At 39.1% G+C, this 21018-nt stretch overlaps 1 protein-coding gene across 3 annotated transcripts in view; it reads left to right on the plus strand.

Moving 5' to 3' along the window:
* The window catches only part of CKAP5 (cytoskeleton associated protein 5), a 54449-nt gene extending 34656 nt beyond the window's left edge, over positions 1–19793 (plus strand). For 2 of the 3 annotated variants that reach the window (XM_082283036.1, XM_082283037.1), the window contains exons 26-44: positions 520–655; positions 1410–1498; positions 2706–2831; positions 3501–3650; positions 4044–4247; positions 4933–5068; positions 5862–6055; positions 8304–8476; positions 9615–9788; positions 10227–10347; positions 11039–11218; positions 11671–11858; positions 12254–12329; positions 13126–13314; positions 13441–13575; positions 14109–14192; positions 14284–14443; positions 16066–16220; positions 17481–19793. In XM_082283036.1, the coding sequence (XP_082139162.1) occupies positions 520–655; positions 1410–1498; positions 2706–2831; positions 3501–3650; positions 4044–4247; positions 4933–5068; positions 5862–6055; positions 8304–8476; positions 9615–9788; positions 10227–10347; positions 11039–11218; positions 11671–11858; positions 12254–12329; positions 13126–13314; positions 13441–13575; positions 14109–14192; positions 14284–14443; positions 16066–16220; positions 17481–17735 (2925 nt within the window). In that variant the 3' untranslated portion in view covers positions 17736–19793. The remainder of the gene's footprint in view (positions 1–519; positions 656–1409; positions 1499–2705; positions 2832–3500; positions 3651–4043; positions 4248–4932; positions 5069–5861; positions 6056–8303; positions 8477–9614; positions 9789–10226; positions 10348–11038; positions 11219–11670; positions 11859–12253; positions 12330–13125; positions 13315–13440; positions 13576–14108; positions 14193–14283; positions 14444–16065; positions 16221–17480) is intronic. The other variant, XM_082283038.1, reaches the window with a different exon arrangement.
* Positions 19794–21018: the final 1225 nt, after the last annotated feature.

Raw genomic sequence — 21018 nt, forward strand, 5'->3', positions numbered from 1 at the left:
AGTGGTGACTGTGTAGCTCCTGTCCTCTGGAAATCCAGTGGAAAGGTTCCCTCTCTGGTGTTCAGCCTCAGCTTATATCCACGCTGGGATGCTTGGTTCCTCCCTCTGGGTGGAGCATCTCACAATGGGGTAATGAGTCATGAGGCCAGGTGTTGATTGGGCTCATTAACAGATGATAGTCCAGAGGGAGTTATCTCTGAGTCATGTGGCTGGACAATGATGGGCCATTAACAGCAAGATAGTCTGGGGGGAGGGGGCAAGGAAACACTGCCCCACCTGATCTCAACGGCTGATGGGGATGGTAATAGAATACACTGCAACCCAGGACAAATGTTTTAACTTGGAACAAAAGTGTCTGAGAACAATAATGGTTTAAGATGAGTATCCTCCGAGATGCTTAACAGAGAATGGATTGTTTCAAACTACTTTTGCTTTTGTTTTCTGTAACATGTATTGGAAAGATTAGTGATAGACAGTACTAAATTTATCACTTCTTTTTTTCCCTTTTTTGTTCTCTAGCCAACTTCCAAAGACCAGGTACTGGCCATGCTTGAGAAAGCCAAAGCCAACATGCCAGCCAAACCAGCTCCTCCTGCTAAAGCATCTTCCAGAGTGGTAGGGGGAGCAGCTCCAGCCAAATTCCAACCTGCGTCAGGTAACTTCTCTGACATTGTGGGAAAAGACTGAGAAAAGGGTGGATTTTGAAGCTTTTTGATGTGCCAGAGGAATAAACGTACTCAACTGAAGAAGAGATAATCAGCATAGTTAGGGTTCTGGTCTTTCTTGCATTTGAATCAGCTTCCAGTGTAGGAGGGTGTTTCCTTTCCACACAACCATCTGTCAGCTGCTATTTGAAAACTTGAAAATATCTACTTGGTATTGAAGCTAAAACCAAGCTGGGCTAAAGGGGGAGGGTTTTTTCTAATACTAATCCGATTTTAATACAATTTTTTTTTTAATGTTTTCACATAATTTTTTATGTGAATTATTTCCTCGGTGTAGTTCACTGTGGGACTACCAGAATGCCTGTGCTGATGGGAAAAAAGTGTGATGGAAAGTGTGTGGGGACAAGTGATCTGAAAAAGTAGTCCTGCCTGCTGGGGCTAGCTTGCCTCCTTAAAACAGGTGCAACTACAGCTCTAGTCGTTAGCCTTCACAGTGTATATGTCTGCATTTTTAAATTGTGTCCAAAAAAGACACACTGGCTGATATACTGTGGTCTTAATTAGGAAGACTTTGTATGCTAACATGGAAGTTAAGGGGTCTCTTCAGTGGGTCTAAAATCTTCAGACATCTGTGTGATTAAGCATATTGTGTCCACAAACAGTTTTTTTTATGTCCTGAGAACAGAAAAGTGATAACTTAAAATGGGCTTCTAGAAAACTTTAAATGGTCTATTGTTTCTCCAGCATTTGCTGATGATTTGGGGTCTAATACCATGGAATCCAAGCCTGATCCCAAAAAAGCCAAAGCAGGAGGACTCTCCTCTAAAACTAAGGTATGTTGATTTCATTTTGTAGAAAATCAGTTTTATTAAGTTAGTAGCTGTGGTTTGTTAATGTGGTATAGGTAGAAGAGTGTAGTCCTTGCTAGGGACAGCTTTTGTTAAAAATCTTTATGCTTGTCTGAACTCTGAAATGACAGGCGTTCCCATATCTCTTACCTGATCACTGCTTTTGTCATTACCTGTTTCATTCTTAAAGTCTGTATTGCCAAAAATTAGTCCTATGAGCAATTCAGTCTGTTCTAAATTTTCTTGGCCTCCTTGATTTTGTGCTATTGAGAATTCGTTCTTACCATGCCAGTTCCAATGTTACACTTGAATGTTACTTCTGAACCCGTGTATCAAAAGAAATTAATTTCTGCCTTAAAGTATGAAAGGTAAAGAGTTCTCAATCAAAAGTGCAAAAAGGGAAGGAGTATGTTTAAAAACATAATAACCTCAACTGATTACAGTCAATTTTTGGTTAGATTTTTCTGTTGTTTTGTTACAGTAATTTTTCTTTGCTGTTAATAATAAAGTTTATCCTATGTGTATAACTAAAAATAACCCAAATTGTTCTACAGTCCCCTTGTCTCCATTGTCTAAAGTAGTGCTGTAACAAGAACATTTGATGTAGGTCCATATTCATGGCAAGAACAAACCTTGAGGGAATTTTGTAGGTTTGATGAAGTTGATGCCATGTTCTGTCAGAACTCTGTAGGTAGAGTTAAGGCCTTTGTTGTCAGACAGCTGTTTACTCATAAGCATTTCCATTCCAAGCCTTTTAACAGATTCACAGCAAAGACTTTTCTATGGCTTATTTACAGCAGTCAGATGTTAATAGCAGTATGTCCAAGGGTAATGCCAGCCTGTCCAAAGCTAATAAAAGCCTCAGCAAGGGCGGTTCAAGTCTGACAAAGAGGCAGTCTATCAAGCAGGTACCACATTGGGTTTTAGGGATGTGTGTGGGTGACTAGCACACTGGTTGAGAGTGATGTGTCATAATTCACAGGGTACTACTGTGCACACTGTCATGGGTATTGCTTCCACAGCAGCTGAGCACATACTTTTAAACTTCTAATCAACATTTTTCTTTCAGCTTCTCTCTGGCTCTTGTACACATAGGCAGCATGAGGGTGGCAGGTACCTAACGCTTGCAGTTGCTGGGACGGAGGCGCGTCTATATGGCTTGGGTTGCCTGTTAATACCTTGCTTTTTTCAGGGTGTGCAGGGAAAGAAGGTGCTAAGCAAGCCTAATTTAAAGGAAGACGATGATAAATCAGGTCCTATTTTTATCATTGTCCCAAATGGGAAGGAACAGAGGATGAAAGAAGAGAAAGCTCTGAAGGTGAGAAAAATCAGAATGTGTTCGCAAGTTTTGAAGTGGGTGCAATTTTAACGCATTCTTTAGTTTTTAATTTAGAATTAAACAAACTCTGGCATGTTAGCCACTGTCCATCTCTTGGATTTTGATTCTTGAGCTGAAAAACATACATCAATAGTGAGCTTACTGTGGTGTTCCTTTTCTGATTTTCAAATTTTGTGCATCTATACCTTGTTGTAAAACTCAAAGGCCTTTTTACATTTTTCAAGTTGTGAAGAATTATTAAGTTTAGTCAATTGTTTTCAGGTACCATGTCAGAGTTCTAGGATACATTATAAATGCTTTAATATATTTATTTTGAGCAGCCTCACTTAGAAATTTGTAGGGAAATTCTATTACTGAAAATATTCATGTTATTTGTAACTTGCTTGTAGGTAGGCAGGTCTGTAGCTTAAAAACAACCACTTTAAGTGATAATTATTGAGATAATGGAATAAGGATAACCAGTCCACATGAAGAAAACTTGTCATGTAAAAAAAAGTGAGCAAACACCACTAATTTTTCATTATTTATTGTCAACAAGAAGACTTTGAAAACAGATTCTAAAGCAGAATTAAAAGATGTGCAGTAAGCAGTGTCTGTCAGGAAGAAAAGGCATTGCTTGCTTTGAGTTCTAAATGTTGCCTTTTACAGGTGTTAAAGTGGAATTTCACTACTCCCCGTGATGAATATATTGAACAGCTGAAAACTCAGATGTCCACTTGTGTAGCCAAATGGCTACAGGATGAGATGTTTCATGCAGACTTCCAGCATCACAACAAAGCACTGGCTGTTATGATTGAGGTGAGTTTGGATCTGTGGTAGTAGGATGAGGCTGATAGAATTAGTATCTGCTATGAAAGATACTGCTTGAATTAAAATCAAATAGAAATTCTCTGAGGAGCCAGGAGTCATTGTTCTGTGTAGTTGAAACCTAAACATAAATAGAAGTAATTTTCAGAGGTATGATGAAGATGGTATTAATACTCTTTCTTGGGAGAAGGGAAAATTTCCTCACCGGAGACTTCTCTTAGAATTTCAGAAAGCCATATAAGTTAAAAGTGAGTATGTATGGTTCTAAGAATCTACCAGTAAATGTAGATTATCTCACCGGACTTAGCTTAGCTTATTTTCTTGTTGAACAGTGTATGTGTGTTTCATTTGCCTAACTTTTTTTTTTTTTCCTCTTCCTTCAAGCATTTGGAGAGTGAAAAAGATGGAGTCATCAGCTGCCTGGATTTGATCCTAAAATGGCTTACCCTGCGGTTCTTTGATACCAACACAAGTGTTTTGATGAAAACACTTGAATACCTTAAGTTGCTTTTCAATTTGCTGAGTCAAGAAGAGTATCACCTCACTGAAAATGAAGCTTCCTCTTTCATCCCATATCTTATCCTAAAGGTACAATTTGTTTTACAGAATCTAACAATTTTCATGAGGAATATGGCAGAATACCATCAAGAATTGCAGTATGTTCATTCTAAATATATTGTGAATGGAGCTAAATCCAGTTGGTAGCTGGTGTGAGATTCAACAGGCCGTGTTTTTTTAACCTGGAGAAAAGGAGATCTCTGGGGAGATCTTAGTGCTCTCTGTAACTACCTGAAAGGAGGTTGTAGTGAGGGGGGTATTGTTATTGTCTTGTCAAGTAACATGTGAATAGAATGAGAGCAAAAGGCCACAAGTTGTTCTAGGAGAGGCTTACATTGGATATTCAGAAAAATTTCTTCACTGAATGGGTGGTCAATCACTGAAACAGGCTGCCCAGGGAAGTGGTTGAGTCTCCATCACTGGAGGTATTTAGAAAATATGTAGATGTGGCACTTGCGGACGTGGTTTAGTGGTAGACTTGGCAGTGTTGGTTTAACGGTTTGACTTGATGATCTTAAGGTTGTCTTTTCTAACCTTTATGATTTTATATTGTATATTTCCCTTTAAAAGACATTGACGAAGAAGGGATTTTGCCTTGAGAATGATTCTGGCTTTCCTAACATTATTTAGCATAGTCAAAAGCATTGTGAGACTATATAAAATATTCTGTATTTCTTCCCCTCTTTTTCTTTTTTTTACATTAATTTCCTATTAGGTAGGAGAACCGAAAGATGTCATCCGTAAGGATGTACGTGCCATTCTGAACAGAATGTGTCTCATCTATCCAGCCAGCAAGATGTTCCCTTTCATCATGGAGGGGACAAAATCAAAAAACTCCAAACAACGTGCAGGTGGGAAATGGGCTGTTGAACTGCACATGTGCAAAGTACTTGAAATTGCTTTGGGTTGCATCTTGAAAAACCCAGCATAAGAATGTTGGGTGGGGTGTGATATTTGCCTGCACATGGCATTTTATGCAGATGTTTGTAAGTGTTTAAAGGATCAGATTTTCAAGTAGTATCATATTGCTTTTAATTTTTGGTGTCTTTGTACCTTCCAAAGACAAGTAATCTCTTAAGTCGCTATTGGTATTATGAGTCTCCCTTGAGTAGGTTTATTTTCTTGGTGGAACAGTGCTGGGGAGAACAGTGACAATACTGTTGTCCTACTCACCAAGGGAATTGGTTAATCTGATCAAGAAATGTTTTTACACTGTACATCTGTCTCACCATAAGTAATGGCTGTAATAAATTTGTGGTGTTTGTAGTTTAAACAACTGCCTGGTCACTTTGAAAATATCTTGCCCTGGTATAAGCAGAAAGTTAAATTCTGTACATAATAAAGCATTGCGAGCTCACAACTGTTAACGTGAATGTGATGTTAACTGTAACATTGCTCATATATGGATATGGGAAATATTTGAAGTGTAGAGAGGTGACTGACAGCTTTTAGATACTATCTGTGAAGTAGTCTGCTGTGGCTTACTATTGATCCCATAAATCACCTGGAGTATATCTATCATCAGCTTTGTGATTGGCAGCTCTCTACAGTAAATGTTCAAGTCGTGCAAGCAGCACAGGAATTGGGAGGGCTCTCTTCCCAGCAGCTTTAAATTTGAATGTGCACGTTATTGTCTTCATTTAGAATGCTTGGAAGAGCTTGGATGTCTGGTTGAATCGTATGGCATGAATGTCTGCCAGCCAACTCCAGGGAAAGCCTTGAAAGAAATGGCAACTCACATTGGTGACCGGGACAACGCTGTGCGCAATGCTGCGCTGAACACCATTGTGACCGTCTACAACGTCCATGGCGACCAAGTGTTCAAGCTGATTGGAAATGTCAGTATAACTGCCAATGAGTTTATGGGGGATTTGCAGTTAGGGTGCTGTGCTTGCTTTGGTTTATGGCACTGTTTGGGAGCTTTTTGTTTTGGGTTTGGTGGTTTGGTTTTTTTTTCCAAGTCCTTACTTACACTTTTGTAGGGGATTAGCACTGTTTGGCTTGTGATTGGTCATAGTACCTCTTGCTGTTGGTGTCAAGAGCATTTTGTAGTTTTGAAAACAACTTACTACATCATAGATCCTCTGATGGTTATTTGGTTAATCCCAGATTGTGGAATATATGAAATCACAGAATGGTTTGGGAAAGGGGGACCTTAAAAGTCATTTGGGTCCAACCCCTCCACCATGGGCAGGGACGCTTTTAACACTTCCAGGGACTGGGTATCCTGTTTCATTGCCTCAGCCACCCTCACTGTCAAGGGTTTCTAATACAATCTCAGTTTATCTTCTTTCATTTTAAAGTAATTACCACTTGTCTATCACTGCATTCTCCTGTTATAAGTCCCTCTCCAGCTTCCTTGTAGGCCTCTTTTAGGTACTGGAAGACTGCGATGAGGTCTCCCGAGAGAGACCTTCTCTTCAGCATGCTCCCAACCCTAGCTCTCAGCCTACCTTCATAAGAGAGGTGTATATAACCTGTGTGTGCATGAATGAAAAACAAAACTGGGAAAAAATGAGGAAAACACTGACCTTCATGGGAATTAAATTGTTTATAAAGAGTAACTTGCTTTATAGTCAACTGTACAAGTAACACATCTGATTTAGAGTATTGGGATAACTTATTTGGCCAAAAAAGGCTAGTTGTTGGGGCTCCATTAAGTCCTCAGCTTTTTTTTAATGTCCATCTTACCCTACTGCTTTGCAATTGAGGTCTGGGAAGTTTGGCTTATTTGCTTTATTTTACTGCATTTCATTGCTTAAGTGTAAGTACCATGTTGCTTTCTATTGCTGCTGTTTTGCTCTCTGAAAATCATACTTAGCCATTATCATCTAAATGCAGTATAAGTTAAAGGTGGCAAAACTCAGTTTCCAGTGTCCAGCAATGGAAAGCTAGTTTACTGTGTTTATAATTATTGTGCATATCAGATTAAGTACAGTGAATTACAATCTTAATCAAGAGCAGTTAGATCATTTTTACAATTCTGTTCTCTGCATTAGGTCTTGCTAATGTTTCTAGCAGCACTAAAACTGATTGGAATGTGATAGATATTTTTATGCCTTTGTTGTGTTGTGTCATATGCCATGGGGCATGCAAGCTATTGAATGGGTATTTTATGGAATATGACAAGCAGGGGAAGCAAGGCTGCCCCTCCTTTTTTTTTTTTTTTTTTTTTTTTTAACTTCCAGTTTCTTGAAAAGTTGAGATTTAATGTGACTCATTTTCTCTGGTAACTGTTCCCATGAGAGTTAATGTTGCATTTTCATCAACATTTTAGATTTCCATCCTATTTAACTATTTTTCAGAGTGCAATATGCTTTTGCCTCAGTATTACATAGTCCATTGGCTTTTGAATTTCCAAGGTGAAGGAAAAAACTCTAGCACCTGAACAATTCAGCCCTATCTAACCATGACTTTCTGAGCTTCAGTATGATCCATCTAAAAATGTATGGGTTCTCAGGAAGGTTTCTAAATCATAGGGATGCTGGAGAGTACTTCTCATAAAATTGTAATGCATTTTGTTCAAATGTAGTTATTGGTGGTCTTTGGTCCAGTAGATAAGTGGGTAAATACGAATCTTTTTACTGCCTGAGTTGGAGCATTAACTTGGCTGATCTGGTGTTCATAGTGAATTATGAGCACATTGAACAGGACAACTGTCAGAAGGACTCTGGCTTCTGTGGCAGGGTCTAGAGTGTTAAAGCACTGCCTGGTCTGCTAATAGGGAAGGTAGAAAGGTGGGTGGGGGGGTTTTCTTGTTCGGGGTTTTTGCAGCAACACATGCAACAATTGCAAACACGGGATAGTACTATAGTTTGAATTCAGGATGAACTGTTTCTTGACATTGTGGGCTAGAAATAGGTGTATTCTGTATTAAAGCTTGTCAACATGGGCTAATTAGTTCTTGAAGTAGCACCTGACAGTCCAGAGTCTCCTGGTTAGTTTCCTGCAAGGAGGTAGCATTAACAGTTCTTACTTTCGTGTTAGAGAACTTCAGTCTGCACTAATAAGTGGTATGAATCCTGTAGGTGACTGAGATTTCTAAAACACTCAACTCATGTTGAGTGAAAGCATTGTGTGTTGCAGCTTTCAGAGAAAGACATGAGCATGCTTGAGGAAAGAATAAAGCGGTCAGCCAAGAGACCCTCTGCTGCTCCAGTGAGACAGGCAGAGGAGAAACCTCAGCGTACTCAGAACATCAGCACCAACGCCAGCATGATGCGGAAGGGACAGGCTGAAGACATGTCCTCCAAACTCAAGTATGTAACGTTATATTATGGTCTCTATCCTGCATAGTGTATGTACTAATACATCTGACAATGCCATTTTAGTTCTTGTATCATCATCTTTGCATGTTGTGAAAAATGGCCAAATAATACAAATCTAAATGTCTGAAATTTTTTTGTCTTGTCTGTCTTTAAATCTTTCTAAATGGTCTTGTGCCTTTTTTCACTGCTTCTCCATGGACAGAATTATGTATCGCACTTATAGGATGTAAGTACTGCCCACTAACTCCTTGGTAGCAAGGCTCTTGTATCTTTCAACTTCTACCCTAGTCATCCCTTCCTGAGGGTGACGGGTTTGCCATGGCTAGTTCTAGGTTATTTACAGGTCTCTTGACTTAATGAAAAAAAAGAAACCAGAAATACGGGTTTCTGCCAAGGTGACTGTAGATTAAGCTGCAGACAGACATGGCACTTCCACATTAAGCAACCGTTCAAAATATTGGGAGAACTTTCAATGTGTTGCGTTAAACTTAGTATTTGTTGGACCCTGTTCTAGTTATGTTAGACAAAGCACAGAAATGGATAAGGATGTGTGATTTACAGAGCCTGGGGCAACAGTACCCAAAACAAAAAGCTCAGAAACTATTTGTTGCACCTGCTCATTATTTTGGAATGCAAGTCTGTGCTGAGAACTATGTATTAGAATATTTCCTTGGAAAATCTGATATGCAGCACAGGTCATGTGGGGTGCTGGGAGTCTTAGATTCAGAGGAGCTCGTGAGGTTGCTGTGTACATAAGCATCCTGTCCATCATTTAAAAAACCAAAGGTGAAAAAAAGCCACTCAAATTTTGAAGTTATATTCTTTTAATAGTACTGTGAGCTGTACTAGTTACCTCAAACCATGCATACCTAGCACAGGTGCAGGGTGTCTTGTAGTGGTTTACAACAGAAACTAGGAGAGCAAGTAAGTAGCAGCTGCTCTTCTGGCCTACAGAAGTTTGTTTTACTAAAGACTAGGGGAAAGGCAGAGGAACTTAAGGGGCTTGAATATAATCCAAACTGCAAAACCTGTGCTATTATGAGAGCTTTAGGGCTACCAGTGGATGCTAGTGCTAATATTCTTGCCTCTTGTGTATGTATAATAATCACCTCTCTCGTGGTTTCTGTAGCCAAAATCGCAACATGGGCAGCCACTCTGAGACAACACATACGGTTCCACGGGAATTTCAGCTGGATCTTGATGAAATTGAAAATGACAATGGAACTGTCAGATGTGAGATGCCAGCACTTGTACAGCACAAACTAGATGACATCTTTGAGCCAGTCTTGATTCCTGAGCCCAAGTGAGTTTAACTTTAGTTTTAACTCCTAAGTGAAATCAGCAGAGCTGCCTAAAAAATATTCTGAGGTGAATTGATAGTGCTAATACCTACATTCAGACTTGTTTCCATAAGAGGGTGGTGTCAGCTAATTTGAAGAGATGGCAAGACAAAGGTCTGTTGTACTCTTCTGAAATCTGGAGAGTAGTTACTTTTAATGAAAAACATGAGTTCTACTTAGGCGTTTTTATAATCAGAGGATCTTGAGTTTGTAAATGCATCATCAGTGTCTTTACAAATAGTGCAATAGACATGATAAAAAGAACGATTCCTTACTTGAGAATCCTCAGTGAAGAAGGAAATCCTTTTCCCATGTCTCTAAATCATCATTGAAATATAGCAGTTAAGTGTATATTGAAGTAGTTCTCCAGAAAGTAATGAATCCTGTTTTCAACCCTTTAGAATCCGTGCTGTGTCCCCACACTTCGATGATATGCACAGTAACACAGCTTCTACTATTAACTTTGTCATTTCCCAAGTAGCCAGTGGTGATATAAATACAAGCATCCAGGCTCTGACACAGGTAAGTGAATTAAGGTAGCAACTAATCAGAGTACCAAACTTTGCCTGCGAGGGTGATGAGTTGCACTGTGGTGGAGCACATGTCAGGTGACATGGGCTCTGCTCAGAGTCTCCCTGATGACAAAACTAAGTGCACAGGGGCCATCTGACTCGCTTTAGCAGTAGAAATTCCACTTGGAAGGTGTAGAATAAACTTAATACTTTTTTCATTAGTGCTTCTGTGTTATATTTTTGGTTTTGTCAAATTATTTGTGCTAAGAGTTTGTAAAAGCCAGTTAGTCAGCAAGACTTACCTTTTAAATGTAAACTGTTTCACAGATCCTTAGCAAAAGGATTGTCTTGCCTCATAGTTTTTGCATGATTTTAGGGTGGCTTTAACTACTTAGTTTTTTTTTTTGTCCAGAAGATTTCATAAAGCTGTTAATTCCAGAATCTGTAATGCAGCTGTTGATGTTTTCATTTGTGTGCAGGATAGGATTGCAGTTCTCTAAAATATCATTAATTGGTCATGTTTGGATTAGCAATACAAATCTCTAGCTACTGATTTTGGGTGAAAGCTTAGAATACAACTGCCTTGGCAAATGGATTGTTCAGGGAAAGACCCTTCCTATAGAAAAGTATTTACATTATTGTTATTTTGCACTGTTTGCATTATGTTGACTTTACTAGAGCATTTTGTTCTTAAATCTTAGATTGACGAGGTACTCAAACAGGAGGACAAAGCAGAAGCTATGTCTGGCCACATCGACCAATTCCTAATAGCCACATTTATGCAGCTTCGGTTAATCTACAATACACACATGGCAGATGAGAAGCTGGACAAAGATGAGATAGTCAGACTTTACAGCTGTATTATTGGGAGCATGATCACGGTAAGGCTTTGATGTAAAAGATAAGGTGAAGAGCAAATAACTTCTGTGCAGAAGTTGTGGGAGAATGGAATGTCTGTTCTGTACCTAGGTTAGCTTACTACTGAGTCCTTCTTATGAAGGTTTGTTGCCAACTGTCTGCTCATCAATGCACCTTTTGAGAGCAGGTGGGGAACAAGAAACTGGGGAAGGGAAGAAGGTCTCTGCTTCTGTAAAATACAGCTACTAAACTTCTATTAAGCTCTGTTTTTAGTAGTCTTTACTGTTTGAGTGCTGAGTTGGTGGCCTGAGTATTTTCAGAAGTCACTAAGTAGAAATAACTTCCTTCATAGTTGTTTTGACTGTTTTTACTGTTGTGGGAAATGGAGATGTCATGGTTTGACAACATAGTCTAGAGAAATCCCTATGCTAAAGGATCATGTGCAGGGAAAACTAACACTTTCTTCCATCTGTAGCTGTTTCAGATAGAGAGTCTGGCTCGAGAGGCTTCCACTGGTGTGCTTAAAGACCTAATGCATGGTCTTATTACATTAATGTTGGATTCTCGGGTTGAAGATCTTGAGGAGGGTGAGCAGGTCATCCGATCAGTCAACCTCTTGGTAGTGAAAGTTCTAGAGAAATCTGACCAGACCAACATCTTGAGGTATATAATGAAAACTGCACAGTTACTGCTTTCTTTACCTGTTCTTGTGTGTTCCTTGAATGGCCGAGTTTGGTAATCATTCTGTAAGCAAAGACTGGTGTCAGTAGAATCACTCTGCTAGCTAATAAAGAATTATCACTGATTGTGATCAGAATTTGACTGCACAGCTGGAGGCAGGCTGAACAAACCAGCTTAGTATGATTCTTTGTGCTTTGGAGTTCAGCAGAGTGTCTTTTAAATTCTTGTAACATGCTAGGAAGAAAGAAGGAAAGAGCTGTTGCAGAACTGCTGGACTAATCCCAGTCTCTGGTGTGGTATTCTGTGGTGAGTTGGCATCTTTTTTTCTTGTGTATAGCACTTTTTCTGTGTAACCTTTATAAATTTATTCTTTCTAGTGCTCTGCTTGTTTTGCTCCAAGACAGTCTTCTAGCAACAGCCAGTTCTCCCAAGTTTTCAGAACTTGTCATGAAGGTGAGCCTGTAGTAGAGATTTTGAACTTGTGGTTTATCTGAATCATCTTACCTGAAAGAACAGATATAGTTTAAAAAAATTAGTGTCCATAACTTGAAATATTTCTTATAACTTCTATCATTCTGATCCTATTAGATCTCACATAGAGGAACTTCTTGTATGCTAGGCAGGAGCTTAACGCCTGCTAATAGTTTACAGAAACCTGTGTACACTAATACAAACTCCATACAGAGATGTACAGTCACCTGCTGGGCTTGTTTGCTTGGGCACCACACTGTACTATGGATTCAAACAGTCCCAGGCTGGAGCTGACTTGTATCCTGTCATCTGTGTTGATAGGCAGAGTAAACAGGCAAATGCATGCATTTAAAGCATGAGCATGATCTTTTCTTACCATATGACAAACACCCTATTGTGACTGGCATGATTTAAAGACAGCTCAGGCGTTCTTAATGAGGTTAAACCTAAAGAACTTGTGTTGTGTGTAGGTGTACATAGCATATATATATATTATCTGCTGAAATTTCTTCACACAAAGCATTCAGTCTTCTGTTATAGGTAGAGAAGTCAGCACCTTGCTTATGCATCAGCTCTAAAGAAAGATCTGGATACTGTACATCCAGTTAAAGAGAAAGTATGTACCAGTGCAAATATAGCTTGAGCAGCAGACAGTGCATGCCTGTATGATGTGCCAGCAGAGTGAAGTGGCTCAATGATAGTGTTGTGTAACCTCTCCTTATATAATCAAATGCTTCTTTCTTGAGTTGTCTTGCTTTAAGTCAGCCTCTCGTTCCAGTGTCTGTGGAGAATGGTGCGTCTTCTTCCGGAAACCATTAATAGCATCAATCTGGATCGGATTCTGCTGGATATCCACATTTTCATGAAAGTCTTTCCCAAAGAGAAGCTGAAGCAATGTAAGAGTGAGTTCCCTATAAGGACACTGAAGACTCTGCTTCACACCCTGTGCAAGTTGAAAGGGCCCAAGGTCAGAGCAGTCACTAGTCATGTATTTTTAAATTGGATGTTCATGCAGTCTCTAGAGTCTTTCCTTTGTTATTTTCTTTTTTCTTTTTTTTTTTTTTTCATTAATTCCCCTTTTTTCTTATTTTAGATCTTAGATCATTTAACAATGATAGACAACAAAAATGAGTCTGAGCTAGAAGCTCACCTTTGTAGAGTAATGAAACACTCCATGGATCAGACTGGAAAAGCCGATAAGGATACAGAAAAAGGAGCTTCTCGCATAGTAAGTAAAGAAAATGTGTTGGCAGGGAAAGTGAGTGTAAAGCAATTTATTTAAGAAAGAAACTTAATTTTGTGTTTGTGGAATATCAAGTAGAAATTCCCTTTTCAACATGTAACTAATGCTGGAAATACTCTTCTAAAGTGAAATTTTCATTTACAGCTGTTTTGTGAATTTGTTGTGTGTGTTTACCTGAGTATTCTGTGCACAGTCCCAGGATGAAGTGCTCTCCAGGACATTGAGATGTGCAGCATAAGTTTTATGCTGCATGGTACTGCATCTGATCTACTAAAAGTTAGCCATACCTAGAACAGGTTTTAAACACTAACTTCTCAGAAGGAGTCCTACAGCTTCATGATGTCCTTGCTCTCATTCTGTGTATATAGTGGCTATGTAGAACCCTGATCACTTCAAGGTTTTCTTCATCTTGGAAACTCTGTATCCAGCTAGCAGGTCAGAGGGTGTCATGGGTTTGTCTGATTTCCGTTTGGTTTTATTCACTTTGTTTTTAAAGTCTCCTTTTGTTTATTTATTAGGAGGAAAAGGCTTCAAAAGCCAAAGTCAATGATATTTTGGCAGAAATATTTAAGAAGATTGGCTCAAAGGAGAACACCAAGGAGGTGAGTGCCCCCTTCCTGCAAGGAAGAGCGTGATACACTAGAATGGTGTATGCAGCAATTGTAGTAATACATAGCAACTCTTCCCTCCCAGGGTCTGGCAGAGCTGTATGAATACAAAAAGAAATATTCTGATGCAGATATTGAGCCCTTCCTGAAAAATTCCTCACAGTTCTTCCAGAGCTATGTGGAAAGAGGCCTCCGACTGATAGAAACGGAACGGGAAGGGAAAGGACGCATTGCTACTTCTACAGGTACATGTTGCAGCAAAACTGATTGGTTTATGAGAAGCAGAGCTGGAACAGTTACATGTCTCCTGGTAGAAACTAATATTTGCAGATGTTTATGGATTTCTGAAGCAATCCATGTATTTTCTTGGTGCTTGTGTTGCTTCATGAGGCACCATTTTTAGGGAGTATGCATTCTTTGTTTACAAAAACTGAAGTTATAACCACACTAAAATGTAGAAAACATCTGAAAGACTTGGTAAGCAACTGGTTTTAATCCATATCCTGTAGCATGGGTTGAACATTAGCCTATGTTTCGTGTCTGGTATTGTAAATTGGTTCTGCAAGGTATAAAGCTGGTTTAAAACAGTAGCAGCTGTCAGCTTCTTTTACTTTTTTACTAAAAACGTGTAGGAGGGTTTTTAATAGTATTATTTTCTGTGGAATTGGAAAGCTTATTTTGAATAACATGAACTGTTTCTGCAGAAATCCACTTCCAATAAATTATTTTTTTAATTGGATGAATTACTGTAAAACTGCTTGTTAGTGAGTCTTTTCATTGCAGATAAATACAAAGGAGTATTTAATGAAATATAAGGGAAGGAACGTGACAAATTATTAGCTGGCAGTAAAAGCTGATACACAGTTTAGCAAAACTACCTCTAACTTTTATTTCTTACACATTTCACTGTGTCCTGTGAAACTTTAGCCTTTTTTCTACTACTGTTCCTTCTTCTATCCCTAAGTATTGTAGATTACTTTAGGAAGATGATACGAGATTATTTCAGAACCTCCTAAATGTGTCCAACTGTGTAGGACAGAAAATTCTACCTTTCATCCTAAAAGTCTGTACAACTGAGAAATATTAGTTCAGCAGTTTTCAAAACCAAATTTATGTGCTTCAGTTGTCTTTTCTTTCGTTGCTAACTGTAAGTCTGATACAATAGAACATACTGTTGAATATTGCAACAGTGCTTTATTTAGAGTAAGGTATAAATACCTAATTCTCTTTTTATCTATTTTAAACACCCTTGTAGTAAATTAGTGAGAACAAATTCTTGTCCATGCTGAGTCTTAGAATTTGCAATTCTTTTAATTGTGGAAAAATTTTTTTCATAATGTAAATTCTTTTTCTAGTCTCTTGGTAGGGAAGCTTTAAAAACTTTATGTGCATTCCAGAAATCACTCTTTGAGACTAAATTGGAATAAAAAGCTTCAAGTTGCACAAATGAGAAATGAAGAGGGGTTAGAATCAGTGGTAAGCCCCAAAGTACAGCTAAACTAGAAGAAGACAGATGACTCCCAAGTATTTCCCACCTTGCCAGTTGCTCAGTTCTCCTGTTGGACATGGTCCCTGCTGATGCACATAAGCATCTTCCTCTCCATACACTGCTCTCCTTGGCACTTCTAGAGCTGCTCTGCAGCCACTCCTTAAATTTCTCCATTTCTTTTCTTGATTTTCAATTGTCACTTTTGCAAGGAAATGAAAGGGTGGATATGTCCCTACTAGCAAATGCAAATAACCAGAAAATAATAGGTTTGTTAATTCTTCATCCAGTGCATCTTATTTCAAGGAACTGACCAAGAGGCTTACACTTTTCTGATGTTCTAAATTTTAACTTTCCTCCTTACTTCCCCTCATCCTCCAGGAATTTCTCCTCAGATGGAAGGAACATGTGTTCCTGTGTCTACCCACACTGTATCTTCATCTATAGGAAACACAAATGGGGAGGAAGTGGGGCCTTCAGTTTACTTGGAAAGATTAAAAATCCTCAGGCAGCGGTGTGGCCTTGACAATGCAAAGGTATTGTACTTGACAACACTTGTAAATCTCCTGGGGAGGCACTCGATTTGCACTTGTTTGGGTTTTTTTTGTTTTTTTTTTTGAATCTGCCTTCTGGCATTTGAATTCTAATCAGAATTTATGATCTTTCAGTTACAGTGCATGTCCTAGCTACTCACTGCATGTCACTGTGCCTCTTATAAATGGCTTTAAACTCATTATGTGACTAAGTTGGTTTATATTTCAATCCACTCTGTCTGCATCACTGCTGTTATGTGCAGGTTGTCTCTACAGGTCTATAGCTAATTATCTTCCCTTGCCAGGCAGTTGAGTCTCAGAAAGGTTCAAACAACTACTGTTCTCTAAAAGTTAGCATATATTGACCTCAGAGATGAATGATGGGAAATTCTAGGTCTTTCTGCTCTGAAACAACCATGAGAGCTGAATTAAGACTTTGAAGTATGATGTATTTTGGGTGTATGGCTACTGAGGCAAAGAAATGCTCAATGAGCTTAGTATTGGAAACTTGTGGACCAAATTTTCTTACAGTCCAATGATCTGTGTGTTAGGAATCTAGTGACAATTCCTGAAATTTTAATTTGGCCATGTGAGAAGTGATGTTCACTCTGGGGATAGTCATCCAGATGCATCACTGTTTTAAACTTTGACCCAAATTATCAGTATCAGCTTAGAGCTCTGAGGAGGGGAAATGTTTCCTAGAGGATTAATAACAAGGTAAGTAACTCAGATGGAAATATCAATTGATAAAAGAACAGTGAATTGACACTGTCAGCCTTTGACAGGTTCGGTCTTGTCAGTCAGTTCAAGTTTCCTCTTCTCATTCTTCCAAAAAATTCATTGTCTGCTGATGTTGCACATTGGCAGGGATTTTCCTGCTCAATTTTTCAATCCTGTTCAAAATTTCTGTTCCTAAATCAGGAGTTTAGGCTGTTCAAGACTCTGGCAGTCTATCTCAGTAAAACTCTGGTCTGCAGGGAATTTTTTTGATCTTGAAAGACTAGTTTCTTTGTGTCCCTATTGACATAAAATTAAGCATTAACTACTCAGATGATAAGAATTGAGTATTGTAATTAGCTTTGCATGGCTCTCACTTTGACAGCAACTGACTTTATTACTCCAGATCCACTTGTGTTGTAGTGCTCCTTCCCTTTCCTATGTTTTTATTGCTTCCTGTAGAGATGAAAAGCCATTGATTATGATTTGTACTACATATATGGCCTTTACCACTATGTCTTAACACTTAACTTTCCTCCCTCATAGCAGGAAGACAGACCCCCTCTGACGTCTCTGCTCTCTAAACCAACACTCCCTACAGTTGCATCCTCTACAGATATGCTTCACAGTAAGCTCTCCCAGCTGCGTGAGTCCCGGGAGCAGTACCAGCATCTGGACCTGGACTCCAATCAGACTCATTCCTCTGGCATTGGAACTACCCTGGCTTCACCCTCTTCTGCAGCAGCCAACATTGATGACTTGAAAAAAAGATTGGAGAGAATAAAAAGCAGTCGCAAATAGAGATGCAAAGAGACGGTATTGCTGTTGCTTGGGGCTGTCTCCAGCTTTAGTTTACTAAACTAGAAGTCTTCATAGTTAAATGGCCTCGTTTAGGCCTGATGTATACAAACTGGTTTATGTATAATACAGTGGATTTTGGGGGGTTGAGTCATTGTGGCACAAGTATTTGTACATAATCTGCTTCTCAATGAGCATCTCTTTGATGATAGAAGGCTGTCTGTGTATTAGTTTTAGTGTACAGACCTGTAAACAACCATCCTCTTGCTCAGACTAGTTTCTCATGACTTGGGGTTTTTATTTGTAAAGTTGTCTTTAAAATCTTTTCCTAGTTCTTAACTCTTAGAAGACCGTTAGTGATTTCACTTTTAATTTTGTGAATTCTTCTCCATGTAATCCTTGAACTGTTGATTCTGTATGGACACATGGCATGAAGTAACTAATTTAAGTGTCTTTTGTAAATAAAGTTTGCATTAACTATACCAGCCTCTATAGGAACAGCAGCGACTGCTGGTTGAATGTTAGTGACTGGGCATCTAGAAACTGAACGAAGCTATTCCTGACATGAACCTTGGGGTTTGGATACACTATAAGGAAGATGGGTGGAAATATACTGTCTGTGGGTGCAGTCCTGAGACTTTGCACTCGTACTTGTATGAGTAGTAGTACATTTTTCATATAGTTGCTTTTTTTGTTTTGGAATATGTTTCTGTAACTTGAGATTATTTAGTTTGCTGAAATGCTTATTTTGAATTATCTAGTCTTTGTGATGCCTTTACCCAGATTGTGTGGTCCCATCTGAGGGAGCTTTCTTTGAGGGAGCCTGCTGCTGTTGATATGGAATAGACTAGCAGTGGTGTACAGTCAGTGGACTCATTTATCCTGAACTCATCTGATTAAGGAATGTTCCTCATGCAGGTAAACCTCACTCACTACATTATTTTTGCTCTTAAACATCAGATGCCAGTGATCTCTACCATTTTGTATCTACGACACCTAAGTAGAGCTAGTCTGCAGAAGCTGTAGCCACTTATTTTTTTTTTTTATGAGTGATTAGCCTTTTTCAGAAGCTCCAAATAATGAAGATTGACAGACACACTGTGTATCCTTTCTAGCCCTTTCATTTCTAGGGAGGTGATGTATTTTCACCTTACTACCATTTCCCTGTGAGAACTGGTTGTGAAGCATAAATTGTACATCTGTTCCATAGCTAGAACAGAGTTATTGAAGAGTTGGACAGGCAGACTTAAAATAACACACCTATATGCTAGATTTTAATCTGTTCCTTGTAACTACTGCTTTTGTTGTTTGCTATGTGGACCAGCAGTCTCTGCGTAAGGCCCATTACTGAAACCGTCTTGCCTGATTACAGTAAAAATGTGGCTTTAAATTAGTACTTGTACAACAGATCTCTGCCAGAGCTTCTGCAAATGTCTGAAATCTTCCTTTCACAGGACCCCTAGGCTGGGGTTGCAGTTGACATAATGTTGCTTGGTGCTTATGGTGAGTTTGCACATTGTGATAGCAGGTGATCACAAGTGTTCTCCATCCTGTGTTAACTGATATGACGCCATTCATTGCTCCACTGCCTCGATTTAGTAGTCACAGCCTCCTCTCATAACCTGAAATGGGCATGCAGTTGTGGAACAGAGCTCTGTTACAAGTCAGGGTTTGGCCCTTACTGGTAAGTGCTGTGGTTTTGTGCACTTAAACTGGGGCAGTTTGTGAATAGTTTGTGTTGGCTGACACTAGAGTTACTGCCACTACCTCTCAATTACTAGCTGCTCTCTGAAACTTAGTGACATTTAAAGTAACCCATATTCAGCAGACATTCTGAAGAACTATTTGTTAATTAGCTCAGGATGTTAAAACAGCAATGCCTGCAAACCTGCATAAACTATTTTAAATTTGAAGCCGAATCGAAAGTGAAATACAGGAATAATTGAGTAGCAGAAGATAGAGTTGTTTTTATGAATGAGTTTTTGCCCTGTGTCTTTGTAGTGTTTGGTTGGACTCAATATCCTGGGAGTTCTGAACTAAAACTTGTGCACATAAATTAATAAAGCCTAACCTTTAGCCCAGACAATATTTAAATAACATTAAACTGAATTTTAAAAATGATTCCTCTGTATTGTTTGTAACAAGTCAATATGAACAGTGACTTTCTCCAGAAACTGTATGGTCCTGGTTCCCCTCTTGTCACAGATTATTTGACAGTAGTGAAGGGGTGAGGCTTAAATTTCAAACATGAGAAGGGCTAAACATTTTCAGTGTTCAGTGCCTGTGGTTATCAATGACTTTAAACATCCGTGAAATGTGAGCTCTTGAGGTCTTGTTCTTCAGATTTCTGAGACGTTGGTTTTTATGCTTTATTTGGGTGATCAAATTGAGCTGCTTCAAGTTGGTTCCCAAACGAGCCACCTAAAAGGAGGTCGTCAGACACTAATTGATCAATAACTTTTTTTTAGAACAACTAATTTCACTGTTGCCTGTTTCTGTGACTTTATGGCACTCTGAGTTTAGAAATATGGTGCCATAGGAAGCAGAGAGTATTTTCAAATCTCATGATTGTCTTAGCAGGAAATTGGGCTAAACAGATTGGTGGTCAAGAATTTGTGTTTACTGTTGTACTCCTGGGTCCTCAGTGGTCCAAAATTGCTGCTAAAGAGGAGTTTATGAAAAATTGAAGCTTGTTTTTAGAGAGATCCCTTAACAGCCTTTATAACACAAGCAAACATGGAAACATCCTGCACTATACCTTGGAGGCTTTGACAATGACTGCCTGAATTGCTTCCTTCTGAATCTTGCTATGCAGGTGGAAAATACACAATGAGGACCCAGCACCACCTGCTGTGTAGGAACTTACTGGAAGTGCTGCTTAATGTATTCAAGCTGCTATTCCTTTGTAGGATGAATTGCACACAGTGGTGCTGGTATTTATTGCCTGCTGTTGTAGCTGAGAACAATGTTTATCTGATCAAAACAGCTTCTAGTTGCTTTACTTTTGACGTTGGTGTTTTGTGTAATGCCACAGGTACTGTAGGGTTGTTATCTCTGGTACATACGTGGGTCAAAAAGTAGAAGGGAGGAAAGGGACAGTGCATGAGGGCACAATCTTGCTTGCTATGGCTGACAAGGCCATTACATGAGGTCCAAAATGTGTTGATTATAGCTGATGGAAGGGAGGGGAACTTGTTTGAAGCACAACAGGTAATCAGCAGTACAGTTAGTGCTGTGGTACTCCTGGTACTCTGGTACTCCTGTCATGATTTAGATCCAACTGCAA

This window comes from Coloeus monedula (genome assembly GCF_965178545.1).
Source record: "Coloeus monedula genome assembly, chromosome: 6".
NCBI lineage: Eukaryota > Metazoa > Chordata > Aves > Passeriformes > Corvidae > Coloeus > Coloeus monedula.